Source organism: Vipera berus (assembly GCF_964194415.1).
Source record: "Vipera berus genome assembly, chromosome: 2".
NCBI classification, from domain to species: Eukaryota; Metazoa; Chordata; class Lepidosauria; order Squamata; family Viperidae; genus Vipera; species Vipera berus.
This window is the reverse complement of record NC_138203.1, coordinates 50,384,011-50,405,716: the sequence shown is the minus strand read 5'-3', so window position 1 is coordinate 50,405,716 and position 21,706 is coordinate 50,384,011. Positions and strand designations below refer to the sequence as shown.

General features: G+C 34.7%; 1 protein-coding gene across 7 annotated transcripts in view; it reads right to left on the bottom strand.

The window, feature by feature from the left end:
• Positions 1-6,731: 6,731 nt before the first annotated feature.
• The window catches only part of APC (APC regulator of WNT signaling pathway), a 79,978-nt gene continuing 65,003 nt past the window's right edge, over positions 6,732-21,706 (bottom strand). For all 7 annotated transcript variants that reach the window (XM_081320273.1, XM_081320272.1, XM_081320276.1 and 4 more), the window contains 5 exons: positions 20,516-20,655; positions 19,763-19,840; positions 18,562-18,678; positions 17,037-17,251; positions 6,732-16,523 (listed from right to left, as the gene is read on the bottom strand). In XM_081320273.1, coding sequence (XP_081176399.1) covers positions 9,968-16,523; positions 17,037-17,251; positions 18,562-18,678; positions 19,763-19,840; positions 20,516-20,655 — 7,106 coding nt within the window. In that variant the 3' untranslated portion in view covers positions 6,732-9,967. The remainder of the gene's footprint in view (positions 16,524-17,036; positions 17,252-18,561; positions 18,679-19,762; positions 19,841-20,515; positions 20,656-21,706) is intronic.

Genomic DNA, 21,706 nt, shown 5'->3' with positions numbered 1-21,706 from the left:
AACGTTGGTGACTTTTACCGCTGACATGAAAAGTTACCCATCTTTCCCAGCTTGGTGCTCTTCAGTTATGTATCTACAGTTATGTGTCAGGGACTATGGGAACTGGAGTTGAGATTGGAGAAATAAGTCCTAGCTATGACGGTTTGAACAGGAGTAGGGAACGAGGTAGAATTTGTATTGGTCCAGTTAATTCAAAACTACATAGCCTTTGGAAGCTCTACTGTTCATTCCTGAGAGTCCTGCTTTTCTGTTCCAAAACATTATTACATAAAATGAATAAAATGGAAAGAGATTTTCAGCTGGCTTGAGGGGTTGGTGAGTACTCCCACCTTCTCTTGCTTTATTACACAAGGTAAGCACAAGAGCATCCAGTGAGGTACACATCTGTATTTCTCTGCCTACACATTGCTGTTATGATTGGTGGATAGTTTCCTGCCAGCTGATAACATTATGAAACTGGGAGGGCAGCAAAACCAGAAGCTTTAAACATTGTCACTGTTAACTGTCAACATTGGCAAATAGGCCCCTTTGCCAAGAAAAAGTATACTAGTTACTGGATTATTTACACGTCTATCCAAGTTCTACTGTCTATATTCCAGGTTTATTTTTCCCATCACATTATATGTAGATGTGTTAATCTACTTCAGATTATGGAAATATACTGTATAGAAAGATCTTTTTATACAAAGATAAATGATATATATGCAAAATCTTTGCAAAATTCAGAGATCCACTCCAAACAGTTTGGGGAAGTGATCTGTTTGTGCAGCAATGCAATGCAAAAGATACCTCAGCTTCCAAGACTGGGTACACACACTTGAATTATTTATGGCATTTTCTGTATTTTATAACCACATAGAATTATGTTACAGATTGCAATGCCTGCTTCAGATAAGAAAAAATGTATAATAGATAAGCTTTTGTGCATTCTCTTTCAGCGCTTGCATTGTCAAGTTCATATAATGATTTGGTAGATATTGTGTTGGCTTCCTAATTAATGTAAATTTAAAAGAATTGTCCTTCAGTTCCACTTTACCTTTGATGATTATTAGAATGAAAGCTATTCTTAAGGGCTTTCATGTCATTTCTGTCTAGGCCTTTGAAGATGAATACATCTGCTCCTTACTAAAGGTCTGGAAACTATAAGACAGACATTTGGGAGAAGAAGTTAGTTGGAAGAGATTAATGCCTGCCAAGTTAAATCTATTCCAAAGACAAATGATAAAAAAATATACACACGAGCATAAAAGGAGGTCCAGGGCATTGTGGCAGAAAAAAATCAGGAATTATTTGATTTATTCATTTCATCTTCTCAAGTAGAGCAAAGGATATACTTCTTAGGTTTGAAGTATTAAAAATTATACTGCCAACTAATATATCATGTCTGTCTTTTAATGACACAGTGGCTAACAGGATAGTTTATAATTACTGACAACTGTTTAAAAAAGAAAACAATAGTCTGAAACATACTCAAACTGCTTAGTTGGAAGTATTAAATTCCCTCACAAGAGTCAGAATAGCCCTCAATATCTGTATTTTAACAACATAATTAGCTGCTTGGTTGTGGTTCTGAGTAAGGAAGTGGATGCAACATGAAATACAAAGGAATGGATGGACAATATTTGCATCAGAAGATTTTATTGAAGTTCCCCTGGGAAAAAAAATCTCATCTGACTTTCAGTCCACATAACCAAGCAATGATTAACGAAGGATATGAACCCTAGGGTTAAGTTTCATCTTCTCAACTTTGATTTGATTCAGGACTTAAGAGTATTCGTGTCAACCTTCATTGTAAACCAGATTAGGAAAAATAGGAATCTACTTTATTGAGATACTTAATGATAACAGTATCCTGCAAGTCCTTCCATTATAAAGGCTGGATATAAACAAACAAGGATATTACACCAAATCTATTCTTAACAATATCCCTGCATACTATCCCCTGAAACTGGTTGATAAACACATTGTGATACATTCACATTGAATGATGCAGTATCATTATCATAGACAATTGATTTGAAATGAGTTGTGTTTGCTCTGCCATGAACCATAAGAAATACTGAAGATAAATTCTAAAATTAAGATCTTAGTATTTGTCAAACATGCCAGAATCCATGCCTGACAGTTGAATGAACATCTGATTGAACAAGTTAAAATCTGAACGTATCTGTGAATAGTGTTTCAGTTCCTTGGTAACCATAGGGCTCGCTGGGATTATATTATTCAAAATGCCTCAAAATTGGCATTGGCCTGCAATCTTTTTATTATTCTGTTTACTACTCTTTATTATGCCATAACTCAGGAATTCTGGAAGTTGAAGTCCGCAAGTCATAAAAGGGCCATAGTTCCCCACCCCTGGTCTAGAGGGACATTATTTGTATTTGTATTAAAGCATTTTCAGCAAAAGATCATGTGTAACTTTTATTTGGTTTCCACATAGGCTGCTAAAGCTCTTTTGCCCCATTAAAGAGTACAATTCCAATTTCTATAAACTGCTAATGTGGTCTTTCATGAAACTGATGTGATTAGAGTGGAGACTAGTAAAAGGTTGTGCATATTTTCTTTGTGGTTGAAATCACAGCTTTTTGCAGCATGCTTTGGTACTCTGCTCCTGGTTGATAATTTTGAATCAACTTGGGAGACTAAATTCACTGGATGTTGCAGTTACAACTTTTCATGAGATACATTAGTGATGATGGATTACAAACAAGCTGTGTCAAGCCTTAAGGAACATGAAGAAATCAATTACATCTATCAGTTATCCTAGGGCCTAGAGAATTTTTAAAAGTAAGCAATATTTTTTTAAACCAACAAGATATCTAAATCATATTTCCATCCCTAAATTTAAGACAGCAGTAAACCCCAGTACGGTATGTTACAATAGACTTTTAACAACTGTCCTTAGAAGGAGGTTTAGGAAAATCACTTTCTATTTGATCCTGTTCTTGTAGGGAAGTAACTGTTGAAAATAAAATCCATATGCAGTATTGTTGCATTGCGCATTTTATAAAGATACACAGCTGCGTTTTATATCTGTTTTATCAAACTTCTCAGCCATTTAATCTATTTTATGTATAACAGACAGTTGCTGTTAGCCAGTATGATTTTTTTTGAATGTTGCTAAGTTTTGTTGTTTTCAAAACTATATTTTTTATAAAATGACATAATAAATATATCATTTTAATTTGCATATTTTATTTTAAATGAAATTTTGAAAATAAGTTTTTGTGGTCTGACAGCATGTATTATTCTGAGGAATTAATTATAGGATGCTTTTATGTACTATTTTGTTACAGTTATGTCATATTTATCTTTGTGAGCTGCCACAAGTCTTTTGTGACTGATATATATATTTGATTAATAAAATAAATCGGTGGCCCACTGGAATCAATCAATCCAGTTAAGCAGTAAATATGCTTTCTGACATGCTTTGGATTTATTCAATTATCCCTAAACCAGGTTAAGTACTTGACAAAGTTTAGCTGATCCATACAAAATCCTTCACTGATCCTATTCAGCTTTAGTTGAAAATATTAACTTTTTCATTAGTATATGCTTATATTTTTCAAAATGTATGCATTAAAAATTACCTATATATCTCTATTGTGTGCATGACTTATATCCAAGACCAACTTTTAGCAAAGCTCCATATTGCTACATGAGTAAAATAAATCAGATCACTCTTGTTTAATTACATGTATTGCAATTCCCTAGGCATCTTTACATTGCTCATCTTTTGAGAAAACATCTGTGAGAGAGGGTCCTTAGAAACAAAAAAACAAATGACTACAGTCATAGGCAAATAGGCTGCATATTTTAACATTGTTTCCAAAACAACTATTAAGAAAAGGGACAGGAGGAAACAGTAAACCCTTGAGTTTCCCAATAGGTTTGAATGTTGGTGTATAACACAGCGTTTCCCAACCTTAGGAACTTGAAGATGCGTGGACTTCAACTCCCAGAATTCCCCAGCCAGCTATGCTGGCTGGGGAATTCTGGGAGTTGAAGTCCACGCATCTTCAAGTTCCTAAGGTTGGGAAACGCTGGTATAACAGTTATTCAGTATTGAAAAATACACAAGCATCTGGTTCCAGCATACTCATTAAAGCTGATCTACATAAACAAATACCTTTAAGATGTATATTTTAGTATTTTAATACTATAAGTCCAATAAACATAAGTCCAAGAAACATAAACAACGAAGCACAAAGTCACATTTAAACTAAATCATGCTTTAGTCTCACTGAAATAAGTGGGCAAGTTAATCATAGCTCTATCCTAGGCATTTCATAGAAACAGGAAACTGCGGACAGAAAAAAAAACCCCACTGGTCCATCAAGTCTGCCCTGAGTTTTTCTTTTAATTTTTTAAAAAAATTTCAGGTGATGGGCATATGTTTATCTCAAGCATGTTTAAACTCAATTACTGAGGGCTGATCCACTACCTCTGCTGGAAATTGGCTCCAAGCTTCTGTGAAGTAATACTTTCTAACATTGCTTTTGAACTTCCCTCCTGTCAGTTCTTGATTTTTGCTTAATATTGAAAATATTGCCTTCTACAATTTCAGTAGTGCCCAAGTATGCCTTAGCTTTCAATATTGCCCTAACCTAATCTCTTGACTGGAAGTGATTCGAATGAGCCAGAAGTATCCCATAATTGCCGGGTCAATGTCAGCCATTAATGTTTTTGGGGTACACACAGCAGACTCACAAGAATAGGTCTGCCTTTTATATCTTCACTGGCAGGGAAACCTTCACTAAAATAAGTCTTTTGTTCCATCATGAAAGCCATAAATAGGTCTTTCCACTGCATCATTTTAGTCAGCTCTATAACATATATTCTATAGCCCATGGGTAGGCAACCTCGGCTCTTTTATGACTCATGGACTTCAACTCCCAGAATTCCTGAGTCAGCTATGCTGACTCAGGAATTCTGGGAGTTGAAGTCCATGAGTCATAAAAGAGCCGAGGTTGCCTACCCATGCTATAGCCCTTAGCATCTTCATGAATGCCATATCTCATTCCAGATATAGCCTATAAATGAAGGTAGGCAAGAGCAAATGCTGAACAATGTTAGTACTAAGAAAAAGCAGTGAAATGTTTGCATAATTACAGGAAAGCCATGTTGCTGCAAATTTCCAATTTAGCAAAGAGATTTTATTTACTTTAAATAAAACAATTAAAAGGGCAGTTTGCAGAAGACAAACCATACATTTTATTCACATTTAAACTAAGTCATGCTAAATTTAGCAGATAGAGCTTTAGCCCTCTTGAGAAGATCGTATAAAATATGAATTTTCAAATACGATAAAAAGCTGTTTTAAATCTATTACGAACCAAGGTATCTCTAGATTTTGTTTAATGGTGAATGAAACGTCAAATAAATACCTGCATTTTTGTCCAGAGAATATACAATTCATTAAAATATTTGCAGAGAAAAGATTGTCTGGTAAAGATCATGTACTATTATTTCTTCAACAGCAACAATGGACAATTGTATGAAAGATTGTCTGGTTTTGAAAAGAGCTGTATTAAGCCAAAGTCTGTGTGTGATATATTAGTATCTTATACTCTATTTATTTTAATATCTATTCAACTATGTGTAAACCAACTTTAGCCCTCTCTTGCATTTTCATTTTTAATGAAGTTTTTCAATCTAATTTAAGAATGCATGAAACCAAAGTTATCTGTATATTTAAAAGCACCCATGAACGTAGATACCACACATAATATGCTCATTTATATTTACATGTGTCATAGGAAATTTTAAGTTGAGCAACCATGCAGTTATGTTATATACCATACTGTGAAAAAGCATCCAAGTTTTACAGTTTTCAGATTCTGCTTTGAAAATTTCCTTTTCAGATATCTGGGATCCTAACTGGCTAGCTCAGTTTATATAAAAACAAGATGCTGAATAGATGTGTTTAAATGAAAACGGCAGATAAAAGAACATAAAAGATATAGAGGATAGATTAACTACAATATTGTCAAATAGTAATGATTAAGCAAAATTGGGCAATCTTCAAAATCGTGGTTGAGAATAGTATTCTCAGCAAATGTATCACAGTTGTTAATTAAGAAAGGTTATTTGGTTATTTCTCACCAAGTAGAAAATGCAACATAGAAGCACATGTATGACTGACATGATTACTTTTGTACAGGGCTATTCTTAAACCTAACATAAATATTAAGCTTACATGTTTATAACATTTTAGGTTCAGATTTACACCTGTTCCAGGGTTATAAATAATTATGATGCAAATTCTAGAACTGAGCTGTCAGTAAAAAAAAAAGTTTAAGCCAAAATGTCAGATGGCAAACCTCAACAGAGATTAAGCCAGATTCCAATTTCAGCAGGGCATCTGATACACAATACGCCTCCTTTTTATATGTAAAAATAATGGATGGCTTTGTAAACAGGATATAGTTAATTATTAGAATACAGATTTTTTTTATCCTGTACTTTAATGCATGGTGAACTGCAATGAATAGTATTTTTTTATGGTTTGGAATGAGCATATTTCAGACTATAAATTATGTGAAAAAACTGACAGCAAATGGAGTTCACAATTAAATGTGGACAGCACCTCCCCCCGATAGATAGATATGATATTTTCTTCTATATGTTTATATATTCAATATATTGGAACTGAAAGTACTTCATGTAAATAAAAAGCAGACACAATAATACATGCATATTTTCTGGAACATTTCGTTAAAAAGGGGCACTTTGATTTGTCAAATAATTTGTTTATTTCAGTGTGAGAATTAAATTACAAAAGAAAAGCTCTTGTCTTATACATCAACTCACAAATAATCAAGGAAGTGGATAAAATTAGTACAATTCTCATTAGCAAAACTGCAGAAAGCAGCAGAAAAACTTTAAAAGAATCTGTCAACTTTTTAAAAAATGTTGCCTTAATTTCTTGACTTGGTTCTATCCATACTGCACGGCGCATCACTTTTACAAGTTAGTGATTAATTTCAGTAGAAGCAAAATAGCAGTAATCAGCAAGTACAAATATGACAACATTAGTGACCTCCAGATGCTGAATTAAAGTTAATAGTCAGCAAAGATGGGTATATGATGGGCTTTTCCCATTATGCTTTCCTATTGTCTTTATACAACAAGTGATTTAAAGATAAATTGAGATGAACCATACTGCATACTGATCCTGTTTATTGACCCACATAAGATGCCTCACAAAAAGTACATTGAAACATATACATTAATCCATCACAAAGATTATATATATGATAAGCAGGCCTTGTGTTCACGTAAAATATTCTACCAATATGGTATGCCAATAAATATGCCCTGTTAAAAGGCAAAAAGTACAAGAAATAAATATGTATAATCTTTTTGACGGAGAATTAGTAATAGGAAGTTACATCTATTCTTATGTCATACTTTGGGGGGGGGGAAACACCTTAAATTTAAATTAATTATTTTTGTGGTCTTAGTAATATTAGGATTAGGATTATTGGGCTAATTGCCTACCTATACGTGTGCATTTTAAAACAAAAACAAAAAACAACCCAGTGGAATAGAGGCTGGGAAATTAAAATACAAAGCCTGCATCAAAAGATACAATTATGTAATGCTAAACCAACTTACAAGGCCTAGATTGCTGTCTCTTCTTCCAGCATGGCCATGACTTTAGAATCTTATTTCTGTTTTAGGCTAAGCCATGGGTCTTCAAACTTGGCCCTTTTATGACTTGTGGACTTCAACTCCCAGAATTCCTCAGCCAGCGTGCCTAGCTGAGGAATTCTGGAAGTTGAAGTCCACAAGTCATAAAAGGGCCAAGTTTGAAGACCCCTGGGCTAAGCCATAGTAGATAGTACTTTGATCTGGTTACTGTGGTCAAAGGCAAATGACTGCAGGAGCTGCAATTCTAAACACCCCAGAAACATCCCTAGAATTCCTACCATGGGCTACTTTATCATGATGTTGAGGCCTAGACAAATTGCAAATAATATCAACTATCCTTAATATAAAAATACTTTTAAGCTTACAACATTGGCTTATTTTTGCTAATCTTAATAACAGCAATAACAATTTAAGGTTTTACGCAGTGCTTCAAAGTTGGGCACTATAAAACCTTAAATTGTTTCTCTAACTTTTCTTTTTTCACACTTTTATTATACCGTAAGTGTAAGAAAAGAAAATATAAGGAAATAAGTAAAAGGGATACTGTGATCATTTCTCATATAATCTAGTTTTCTGTTTTGTGTGAATTTGGCCATCAGTCAGTTGAAAATGCATACTAATTGTTGCTGTCACTCTATCTTAATGTAGAGGTTATTATCTGGTCTGAAAAAGTTAAAACTGATATTAGAATAGTTGTAGCATCCACACATTTTAAAGCATTGGTTTGATTTATAGATTAAACTGGATTATCGGAGAACATCTGTAAACAGATTTTGAACTTGTCAAATAATCATGAATAGGATTGTAATAATGAAAACCTGCCTGAGATATATATTTGATTTGCTCAATACTGTTTTAATTAACAATGTGCACACGCATGTTGCTATTTCTGTATAGAGGCACTTAGTAGAGTACTTCTGTTGTAAACAGTCACGGAAGGTCTCTAAAGTAAAAATATATGTAAATAACAAGTTGGTTTATCCAGAGCAGTTTAATATACAAATCTTTTTTTCTATAAGACACTAAAATTTAGTACATTAGTTTCTAGTGCATTAACCAAATGAAAAAAAATATTCTAAACAACTTTCATTCTCAATACTTTCCATGTTGTATTTGTATATTGAAATCACTCTAGGCTGTGCAATAGGAAATTTATGCCTTTGGGCATATATATGGAAGTACTTCTTTTCTGTACTGGAGGAACCCCAAAATATTTCAGCTGAAAACACTAATGCTATATCCTAAAGCTGCAGCTGATACATACAAACAGCTATTAGAAATTGGAAGAAAACCAGTGTGCGACTGTATTAGGCAGTGGATATAATGCAGATCCATTCAAATTTGTAAGAATGTTTCCACTGACTTCAGTAGAATAATTATTGTTCCCAACACGCTTTTTGAGGAAATGCATAACAGGAAACGGATTTCTTAAACATTAAAATTAAAACATTGTTATGTACTGCAAAAGTAACACACAACAAAATGTACATACAGCAATAATTTATTCCGTCATTTAGTTTTGATGAGACTTCACCTGTGCCTCATTAATAAAAGAGCAGCCATCTTACCTCAAATACCAGAATATACAACAAGTTACAGCATAGCAAAAATCCTACCTACTGTCAGTTAAAATCTAGTTCTGGTAAAATAATTTTGTTCAAGGTTTACACATACACAGATGTCCTTTTTTTCTTTTTTGCAGAGCACAAAAACAAAAATGTATTTATTTCACTATAACTATCTATGCACATTATGTGACCACAGAAATGTTAATGTATCATTTCAGAAAATGAACATCAGTTCTATCCATGCAGGAATAAAAGGCTTGTTCAGCAGAAACCATATTACTGTGAATTTCACAGCCACATGATTAATTAAAAGGTTAGTGGCTTCACAAATACTAAGGTGGAGGGTTGGTTTTTTTTTGGCATAAATACCAATTTTTCCCTGAAGTTATTTAGCCATTTTGCAACTCTAGAAGTGATATATTAATAGAATTATTTATTTTAATCTGTTTTTCATCTTTCTAAATTCCCCCAACCCATCAAAACAATTATAAAGGTATGGGATGTTAATTAAATATATGTAAAATATACTGTACAAATATAATTATTTTAGCAATTTTATTGCTAAATTATCAATTGGGAATCCCTCAAATATTATTAGTGAAGACAAAGAATATATATGGCTTCCAGAACAAGAACCCTCTACAAGAATCAAACCTATTTACAAAAAAAAAGAGGGGCTAACCACAATTTTGCTGCTTTACTTTTTAAAAATCCACATAAATCAATACATTGTTAATTTTTTATTAAACAGAAGTCACCAGGTAAGACCCTGAATGGCGCTTAGGGCTTTGTGCACCACTCGAATCTGGACTTTCAGCCTTTGAGTCTCGTTTTTTTGTACTGTTATTTACTGGTGTTGGTATCTGCGATGGTCGAACAGAACTGTTATCCAGACTACTTTTCCTGGGGCTTGGATTATAGTTAAAAGGCGTCACACGTGCTGCAACAGCACCACTGGGTGAGCTGTGTTTACTCGAGCTGCTAGAACTAAATGGTGTGCGCTCACTTAGAGTGTTTTCACTAGTCTCTGGGGCAGCTGTAGAATTGCTTAGAACTATTTTTGTTTCATTTCCTTTCTTGTCTGGACCATCAGACTGGATAAATGAATTCAATCGGGTTTCTAAACCCATGGTGCGAACCGGGACATTTCCATTTCCGGCATTTTGTTTTCCATGAAGATCTTTTGAATCTTTGCTATTTATACTGCTTTTCTCTGAACCACTGTCAATAATGGGGGGAGTATTTCCCGTTGGAGATTTTCCAGACCTTGGATTATTAATAGGACAGTCCTCAATCCTCACCCATACATCCTCTGTTTTAGAGACTGCAGGGGCCATCTGATAAATGAGAGTTTTTGAATCAGCACCATTGGTGGGACTTGATAAGATATTCTGAGGAGGACTTGTCATTATTTGAGGAATTTCATTTTCCTTTATTTTTCTCCAAGTCCCTTTGGTTGGTGCTTGATTTTCTTTACCTTGTTTGAGTCCAGAAAAAGAAGTTACATGTTGCTTTTCATCTTCACTTTTTGCCTTTTCACTGGATTCTGAAGAAGCTGACAGAATTGAGGAAGAACTTCCTGTCCTTCGCCAAGTACTTACACGAGGAAGTGATGAAGAGTGTTTACTGTGTTCACGCTTCCAAGTTCCTGATCTGTTAATTGGCAATCTGGATGGACTCTCAGAATGAGATCGAGTTATGTCATGTCGTTTTGTTGGCCTCCCATCACTGTATTCTAAAGATGGACTCAGGTTAGGAGGTAATTTTCTCCAGCCACTGGCTTGGGTGGCTGAGTGAGAAGATAAAGACATGTCAGGAAGCGATGGACTTAAAACTGGAGTATGTGTTTGGGACTGGGTTGGAGAGTCTGGTCTAGAAGGTGACAAAGATTCAAATGAGACAGACTCTTCTAATTTCCTTCTTAGAGTAGGACTTGGGGTTTCTTTAATAAAAGTCGACTGACGTACTAAAACAGGTCTCTCTGACCGGTCAGATTCACTCCCACTTGATTTGGCTGATGACATTCTAGATAACTCAGTCTTTTTATTTGATCCGCTGATGCCAGACATTTGATTTAATCCTTTTGAGGCAGATTCACTTCTAGGAATTCCACTAGTACTTTTAGGCAATCCTGTTTGTTTTGCTACAGTTTGTTGGTTCATTTGTCTGCCTGGTGATGTATATGCCATTCTTCCTGAACCTGATGATTTATTGGAAGCTGTACTTGGTGATGCTGTTCTTGGCAGCTGGGAAAGCTTATTGGGAGGACTTATGCCATTTCTACCTGGTGAAATCGAGTTTCTGCCAGGAGACTGCAGAGGCCTACTTAATGGTTGTTGTTGTGGTCTAGAAGGTGTAGAATCTCTAGATCCTGACCTAGAAGGTCCTTTACTTGAAATACCCTGTTGAGATGGCTGTCTAGATATAGGGCTTGGATCAGATTTCATAGAAGGTTTGGCAACTCTTGGAGAGCTAGTAGAACTCTGGCTTTCATTTGGACTTTTGGATGCTGCATTCTTTAGTTGTGGTCCTTTTTTAGAAACTGGACTTGTACTTGATGAACTATTTCGAACTCCAGGAATATGAATCATTGTTCTTCCTCGGGAAATAGAGGGCATATTTGTTTGCAAGGGCTGTTTCAAATGGCTTGTAAGTTCAGAATTAGAACGAGCTTTACTTGTAATCATACTTTTATAAACTTTCTTTCCTCCTTTAATTCCTTTATTTTCAGATTCAATTTTCTTATTTTCCAGTGTACTCTTCTCTCCTGGTTTAATAATTCTTGGACCCTTATTAGTAGTAAAAGGTTTTTCTTCTTGATCTGGTGTAAGATGAAATGGTGATCCTAAGGAAATTCCCGATTTTAATGAAAGGATTGAATCTGAATCTGATGAAGCTTGTCTAGATAGTGATGCTGCTGCAGCAGCTTGATGTAAACAGCTAACTATAGAATTTGCACCTTCTTGAATAGCTTTCCAGTCAAAGTTCTCTGAATCTGGTGAGAAACCGTTCTCTGAATCAGGCCTTTGTATATCTTTCAAATCTAATGTGAGATCTTCTGCTAAAATGCCTCCAGTGTTTCTAGAACTAAATTTTTCACTATCCCCCTTTGACCTTGATGGCCTTTTCTTTTTAGGCATAGCTGAACTAATACATTCCTGCAAAAGGTCATCTTCTGAATCAATACTAAGAGAACTAAGGGAACTGTTCCTTGAAAAACATACAGGTGTATCTTCTACATGAAATGATTTAGGAGCATATCCAGAAACCTGTACTCTAGTTGATTCTATATGTTTATCAGGTGGTTCTATTTGTTCTACAGGTTCACTTTCTTTGCTGTTGTTGTTTTCCTGATCAATATCACTGAGAGAACTCAGAGAGGAATTACGAGAGAAACAAACAGGTGTATTTTCTATTGCAAAATTTTGTGTTTTTTCATCTGTAGACGTAATGTCTTTGGCTGATGGACAAAAAGAGATCTGGTTTTGCCCTAAAGGTTTGGGTTGATTTCTTCCAGTTGAAGAGTGCTTTTGACCAGCTTGTGATCCACTAACTGATTGCTGATTTGGAATATATTCTTTATTGGAGTTGGCTTCAATTTTATTGTTTTTCTCCTTTCTCAGTTCTGCCTTTTCTCTTGAAAGATCTACATCATCATCAAATTCCAAGGAACTCAAAGAGTCATTTCGAGAAAAACAATATGGAGTTCCTTCAATTGGAGTATAATGGTGAGGAGAATCAAATGCAAAGCTTCCTCTTGTACGCTCTTCATTATTTGGAAGTTTATCATTAAAATCTTTTGAATTATTTTCAAGAGTCTGCTTCTTTGTCTCTTTAGTCTCATTATTTCTTTCACTACTAAAATTATTTTTTGATTCTACATTTTTTCTTAAGCGTGCTCTGTACTCATTGCTTTGTGGCATAGGTTTTACTGGTGACGTTGGTTTCTTTTTCTCTATTTCTAGTTGATTTTTAGTAGTTATTGGGGATGATGTAGATGCTAGCTGAATTTGATCCATTATCTTTTTCACTCTGAAAGGTTTGTGACTTTTCCCTTTTGGCATAGCAGAATTAATACATTCTGCAAGAATATCATCACCTTCTTCTGTTTTGTCATCATTCAGCCCAACAGTAGAGCTGTTTTTCCCCTTTTGAGCATCTTCCGTATTTCTTCCTTCCGTGGGAATTGTATCCCTCTTTTCAATTTCAGCTGATTCCATTCCTGAAACAGCAATCCCTGTACTGGCCAGTTCATTTGGAGGTGATTCTATTGTTAGATCACTCAGAGATGTAGCTGTTGAAAAATTTATTGGTGTTCCCTCCACACAATAAACACGTGGCATGTCATCACCAGGTGTAAATGTAACATGCTTTGGGGAATGTAATCTGCTTTGAGAAGGAAGAAGTTTATATACAGGCAAATGGCTTGGTTTTCTGGCTACAGGTGGAGGTATTTTAGAAGCAGTTGCCTGCGAAGGCTTTTTGGCTTTACGTGAAGACTTAGTTGGCATAGCAGAAATAATACACTCCTCCAATATTTCAATATCATCTTCATCTGAATCATCCAGAATATCTTTCTCTATTTCAGTGGGTTCTTTTGTATCTTTTTCTAGTTTATCCTTGGTGTCATTTGATTGTTCAAGTTCTGCTTCATTTACATGATCATTTTCATGCACAGGAGGCATTATTCTCAATTCTACATCTTTCTGTATAAATGGTTCATCAAGACTCAAAGCACTCAGGCTTGATGAACAAGAAAATCCATCTGGTGTACTTTCTGTTGCAAAGTGTAACAATGTGTCAGCATCTTGCATTACCTGCACCCTTTGAACAGCTGTATTTACAGCAGTTTGTCTTGGTCCAGATTCTCTCTTTTCAGTGTTGGATACTTTTGCTTTGGCTGTTTCTCTTTTTACTTGGGGCACTTGGGTAGGCGGTGGAGTTTTACTTCTGCTGGGTGGCATTGTTTGCCCAGGACTATCTGGAAGATCACTTGGGCTTATTATGCCACTTATCATCCCACTACATGGCTCACTTTGAACAGAGCTAGCAATCGAACGGCTCTCAAAACTATCCAAGGAACTCACAGAGGTACATCTGCTAAACATGAGTGGAGTCTCCTGCATATAATGTTCTGGTGGGCTCTTGGGAGTTTGGGCACCACTTTTTGAAGGAGACTTGGCACCCGAAGAAAACTCAACAACCTTATGTCTTGTTGAATCAGAAGGAGAAATAGTAGAAGTCTGAAGTCTATTTGATTTGGTCCTAAGATGCTGGGAAGTTAATGAGGTTTCATTAGTTGTAACTGCTGTTGACAGATTCCCACTGTTTTCTTTCATTCCAACTATCTTCAGAAAGTTATCAGTATCAGCTACCCGTGTGGAATGATCACGTCCTGTTTCATCTTCAGCTGATGATAAAGATGATAGAGAGCTACATCTTGAAAAACATATTGGTGTATCTTCTACACAGTAAGTTTGCATTGTTTCCTGGTTAATGGAAGGTGCTTTGCAGGATGTAGGCTTCTGAGTATTATTTGTCTTATTCTGAGCAGAATTTGGATGAAGTTGGTTATGTTTTTTCGACGCAACAGATGATGATGTATTTCCACTGCTTGATGAAATATGATCTGTTTTAGTACTCTGTACTGACGGAGTTTTTGAAAATGAAAAAGATGGTTTCTGTGCAGGAGGAACATCTGTTGAATATCGAAGGCTGTAATCAATTGGCTGATCTACATGGTGTGCCTCTTCATTGTATTTTATGCTGTAGTTAGTTGGCTGATCTTCTTCCTCATGCTGTTCCTCTTCAGAATAATGCTCACTATAATTTGTAGGCTTATCAGTCGCATAATCATCAACCTGACACAAGGATTGACTGACTTTGGGATTTATTCCATGATTACATCCTACTCTGTTTTGTTCTGAATTACTGGATTCTCTTGATCTGAAAGGAGATACACATTCTGGCTGTCCAAAAGCTGATTGATAACTTAGATGTTTATTATCACCACTTTCAGGATATACAGGATATGCTCCACTTTGACTTCTGGATTGCCTTTGCTCATTCTGCTTTATTTCTTCTTCTATTTCATGCTTAGGTCTTGCCCATCTTTCATTCTGAGATGGGCTCTGCCTTCCAGAATTCAATTGTTCATCAGAATATTTCAGACTATAGTTTATTGGAGTATCCAATTCTCCATCATTGTCATCCATATGATTAGCACTGTGTATTTTATGAGCTAAATCAGCAGGATACTGTCCATAACTGCAAAATTTACTTTCTTCATCTTCAGAGTAAGATTCTATAGGCTTCATTTGTCCTCTTTTACCGTACCCATCACTGCTACTGACACTGTTTAAACTATCATTAGAAGCTCTTTTATACTCTACTTTTGAATATGGTACAGAACATGCCCTGTTCTCAGATTTTGGAAAGTTATAACTATTTGTGTGAGAGTGACCAGTAGAGGTTCTTCTTAAAGCATTTCTGTCTTCCGACAAACAGTGAATTTCTGTTATAGATCCACTGCTTCTTTCATCTTGTGATATGTGCATATTTGTTGTTTCCTCCATTACTTTTGAAATCTGAGTAGCAACAGTAGAAATTTGCATTCCTATTCGTTTAGAACAACTGCCAGAATTTTCTGCTGTGCTATGGTAGCTGTTCAATCCCACTGCACGTTCCCTATCTAAACTCCGTTCTTTTTCAGAACGAGAATTCTCAGTATTTCCTCTGCTTGAGGAGGAGGAGCCAGGCAACACTGTAGTATTTAAATATGGTGAAAGTACAGTCACATTTCCACTGTTAAAATTTTCTGACCTGCACACTCCATCTTCATGGCGATTACCATCCAAAACATATTCACTGTAAAGATTCTGTTTATGTCTTTGCTTATTGCGGTGAGATGTTTTGGGACTTAAATTATCAATGTTGTCAAAAGTCTCAGATAATTGTTGAGCATCTAATTCTGCTTCCAGTGCTTTTTGTTTTCTGACATGGAGAGATGGTAAACTTGAACCTGGAGACATAATATTAGCATCTTTGTATTTTGCAGGTCTGTTTGCCATTAAATTTCTTAGAGCTGCAGCACTCCCCATGGCAATCATCTTGTGCTTCGAATGTATGAGATTTTTGAGCATACTGACTGCTCCCAAGTCCCATAATGCTTCCTGGTCCTTTGCATTCCGTGCAGACAGGTTCCACAAAGTTCCACATGCATTACTGACTATTGTCAAACTGTGAGACTTCAAATGATGTAAGAGGGTTTGCAAGCAGTTATTCTCTCTCAGTATTTGCCTGGAATTGAGATGTAAGCATAAAAATAATCACATTAACAACACGAAAAAGTTCAAATATATCAACATTATTTTTCCATATACAATATGGCTTGTAAGCTCTAAATAACAAATCCTCTCAAAGAATGAATAAAAAAAAGTCAAACAGTACTATGGAAACAATAGTTTCCAACAGATTATTTACCATGGCAAATATTCCCTATGCCAAGGAGATAGCTATGTGAATATCCCTAAATATTACATGCAGATATTATGCTGATAATGTTATTTCACTTACTTTAAATATTCTGCACATAAAGTAATTTTACTCTAGAAATATGAATCTAATACAGAAAGATGAAAAGGAAACATGGCTACTCAGCTGGCTCTGCTGAGACAGCAGCTCCTCATCTGTTTATAAAAGCTTCATTATGTTAAGATCTGATTTGAGAGTTTGCCTCCCACACCCAAATCATTCATAAAACATCTTTGATTGAATGGATAACTAAATAATGCAATAAAGCAGTATGCTTACCTATGGTCCTCATTTGTAGCAATCAAGCTAGACACATTACGAAGAATTCCCCCTCCACTTTCAATGATGGCTAAAGTATTTGTTTGGCTTCGGTATGTCAGTGTGCCAACCAAAAAAGCAAGAGCACCATCCACTGCACATATATCAGCTTTATTCTCAGTGCAATGTGCTGATAGGTTCCATAAGGCACTCAATACACTTTTCAGCGTAGATTCCTGCAGAGAGTAAAACATTACATTAGATTTCCTAGCTGTATAAAAAACATTAACACTTTATTTCAATAGGAAATATCTTAATATCTTTGTGGCTTGGCGGCCTGGCTGGGAGAGGGGAACCGGGCCGTGTGAGCGGCAGGCCGGCACACATGTGGCACAGCTCAACTCACACGAGTGGCAGGCCAGTGCACATGCACGTGCACTCGACTGCAGGTCGACCTGCGTGTGTGTGTGTGTGTGTGTGTATGCTGGCGCATGGCACATGTATATGTTGGGTAAAATCAGTTAGTTCAGGGCCAGGGCCCAGTAGTGGGCCACAGCCTGGGGGTTTGGGACCCCTGTCTTAAGATATAAATGGATAAATGGATTAATAGATAAGCTGGCTCTGCAGGATCAATTATTTTCTATGCCCCACACAAGTGCTTGACAGGCCTTATCGTCCTCCTTCCCCCTTTTCACTCAAAATCAGTACTCTGCCCATGGCAGCAATCATGTAGCAACGTTATCAATGTATGGGTCTATGTCTACATGTATAACAGAATATGTGTCTTTATTTAAATATGAAAGGAATTTGTGTATGTGTAGCCATTTATTGTTATGTCATTGTAAATATACCATAGGCATTTTATTATTTGATAGTAATCCAGTGATAACTTCTTCACTGTGGCATGGAAAAGAACAAATAAATACATTTATGCATACATGTACATTACAGATGTATCCCAAAGACATATTATAGCCCTAATAAAAATTTCAAATTGTTAATATAATAAGGTTTAGTAGAGAACACCTGTCCTTCCAAAATTAAGTACTTATTTTGGGAGATACTTCCCATCAGCTTTTATAACAATTTAAATTTAAACGTATTTTTCAATGTTATTTACTAGATGGAAATTACTCAATAAATTCAAACAGACTTTAATCTATGGGAACTAACTGATTTTACCCAACATATTGAGTTGATTTCACTGGGATTCAAGACTAATTAATTTAATACACAACCAACTAAATTTGTTCTAAAGTACAGTACTATTACAAAATAATATACAAACAAAAACAGCACCAGATAAAAATGGCAAGTGTATAGTTTATTTAGAAAAGTACCATAAGTGGAAAATACTTTTTTTTAACAATTCTTCCTCCTAGCTTCCTTCCCAGAGAAGCTTCTGCTTTCCAGGAACTATTACTGATGATTGTCTTCTTTCACAAAAGTAACTATTTGAACTCTCTCTTATGTAAATTCTTAAACAAGAAAATAGAATTTGTTTTATATTTTTAAATACTAAAGAAACACTAATTTGCTACAGTACCTTTTTAACTTCCAAAGCACACTCCATTAGTGCTTTCACACTACCAACCTCTCGTAGTGTCTTCTTACTATTCACATCTGCCCGCCAAGACAAATTTCTTAAAACGCTTGCAATAACCTATAATATTGTTAATGAAATAATAGAAAAAAGTAATGTGTTTTAACTTGGTATTCTGAAAAATATTTTATTACTCATTTTAATATGTTACTTTAATACAGTGGTACCGAGTTTCAACTGCTATGAAACTCATCAAATCTGGTACTCAATGCAGTTTGACATGAAAATTTTGTCCTTGTGCTATTTATTTCTTTGGTACTCAACACAAACTATAACTCGTGTTGGCTATCTAGTGACTCACTCCACTATTTCTTATAGAAAAAAATTGTTTAGTACTTATTGTTTTTGGTATTCATTGCACCTCCCAGAACCACTAACGCTGAGTACAGAGATACCAATGTATATTGATTTTAAATAATTCAGTGCTTGAGACTTTAAATCAGAAATATAGAACATCATCTTTTTTAATTTTTTCATAAGAATTCTTGACAATAACAGACAACATATCTGAGGTAAAATAGTATCTATAAATCTCTATCTCTATTTGTCTATCTATGTTATTTACACTATTCATCTGTAAATGAAAGTGTTCTAATACAGTATTATGAAATATGAAAACTTTTCCAATTTAATTATTATTTTAGCATAAAGTATTCAATATAAAATAAAATATTTCTCAGGGTAAGAAAATAAATTGCATCAATGTAAAATCCCTAATATGGATAGTTTGCTTATAAAATTATCTTATTTGATGGACTTTCAGACATTATAATTAGTTCAACTCAATATTAATTCATTTAATTTTTTAAAAAATCAATAAAAATCAAATGTTGTAGTAAAAACAAGGGCAAATAACATTTAATGCTTGATTTGTTCCACTAATCAATTTAGTGACTGGATAGCTCCTCAAGTTGTCCCCAGTCACGTCAATTGTGTTTTTTTCCCCCCTCACAACAAATTCAGAAAAATTATGTCACTAAATATACTAATTGAAAGTATACAGAATAAGAAAATAAAATGGGAAAACGTTTGAAAAACCAGAAGATCTATATAGCAGATTAAAGTATACAAAGGAAGCAAAAAAGAAATGTTGCATGAAAGTTATAAATATATAGAAATGGAATATCCTAGCAATGAAGTTTACCTGCTGCAAATCTTCACTTTCAGATTTTAACTGTGCTACTAAAGCTCTCATGCAACCCTTCATAGAACACAAAGTAGCCTATTTGAAAGAGAGAAAGAGATTTTATGAAGCAGGTAATTAGATTTATGTTGGCAGTTGAGGATAAATTATCTAATGGATATTCAAAATAGAATTATTTCTTTTCTGTATTTTTGCACTTAGCCAACTAACTAACGGCTTTTCATAAAACTAAAGTAATAAAGAAATAAGAATGACGAACATAAGAAGCAGTTTTTTCTAGGGGAGGTTTAAGAGAACATCTTAGGTGAGAACCCCCAAACCTAATTGAATACCAAAAGGGGAAAGATCCCCCCAAAACATGGGGGGGGGAGAAATTTGAAATAAGCTTCTTCAAAATCACAATAAACAAGCACACATCCAAATATAAATTAGAATAATTGATAGTACAAGTATAAATAACACATATATAATTATAGATCAACATTCATTGCATAGAACAAGTGTAGGAGCATTTTTTTAAAAAAAAAGACAATTTCAATGAATAAAGAGCTGCACGAATAAGATGAAACAAAAAGAACTGGATCTTGGCTCATTATAATTAGTTCACCCAAGAAGAAAACTGCTGATGATAGATTCAGACAACACCTAGATTCAGAATTTACAACAAGACTTTAAATAGCAAGAATCAATCTGTGAAGTATAAAAACATCTATTACAATAAATAGAAATAAATCCAAATAGATTCAAACCTACCTTATTGGCTACATCTCCAAAAGTTAAATTTGTCAGAGCCATTCCAGCATATCGTCTTAACGTGACACTATAATGGTCATTAGTAAGCCCATACATTTCACAATCTACCTGTAGCAATTCTGCAATGGCTTGTAAACCCCCTATAAAATAATTGAAAGATTTGTTAGAAATATTTTGGTAAATTGGCATATTTATTTACCAAAATTCCTTTTTTTTAAAATGTTAATATACCAAAAAAAGAGAAACAAATGTAATTATTATGGCTTTATTGTACACAAGAGAAACAAAACTGATCACTTTTGGAAATAACACATCCTTAGTTTTATAATCCTGGACTACAGATATATGGTCAATTTCTTTTTATTGATTTAATGGAAACTCTAATTTTATTTATTTATATCCCGCCCTTCTCCGAAGACTCAGGGCGGCTTACAAGCTTAGCAGTAGCCTTCATTCTATGTATATGCCTGCTTATTAGGGCTTTCACACACACCCCAAGCGGCATTATTACAAAGTCAGCTTAATTGCCCCCAACAATCTGGGTCCTCATTTTACCTACCTCGGAAGGATGGAAGGCTGAGTCAATGAATATTATTTTGTAGGTTTTAATGTTTATTTAACATTTAGAATGAATTAATCTCTTGTGTGCTCTAAATTTCAAATTTTATTGGATGCTCTAAATTTTTTTGTATGCCCTAAATTTTTTTGTATGCCCCAAACTCTAGGAGTCAATGACTGTGAGTTGGGCAGCCTTATAAATTTTCATTTATACATATATATGTAAAATATAAACATGAAACAAAGGAATTCAGTGGCTGCTCTGAAAACTCCTGTTGGTTATTGATGTATGCATGTACAACCTTTGGGCTGAGACTGCCGGTAAAGCAAGATAATATAATAGTTAAGTAAGTAATTAAGTATATATAAATAAAATAGTTAATATAACCATTGAATTAAATTGGTGAAAAAGCTTGTGTGTGTGTGTAGTGTCCGCCTTTGTATGTGTATGTACACATGTATGACCTCTGTGTTGGCATAACTACTCTGCTAATCTGGAATCCTTCTCTTAGCTTTATTTTATGTATAAAATAAATTTTATGTATATTTTATGAAAAATACCAGATGGAGCTATTCAAAATTAGATCCTAAAAAACTCAATTATTTTTCCTTCTAAATACTACCTAAAGTTAT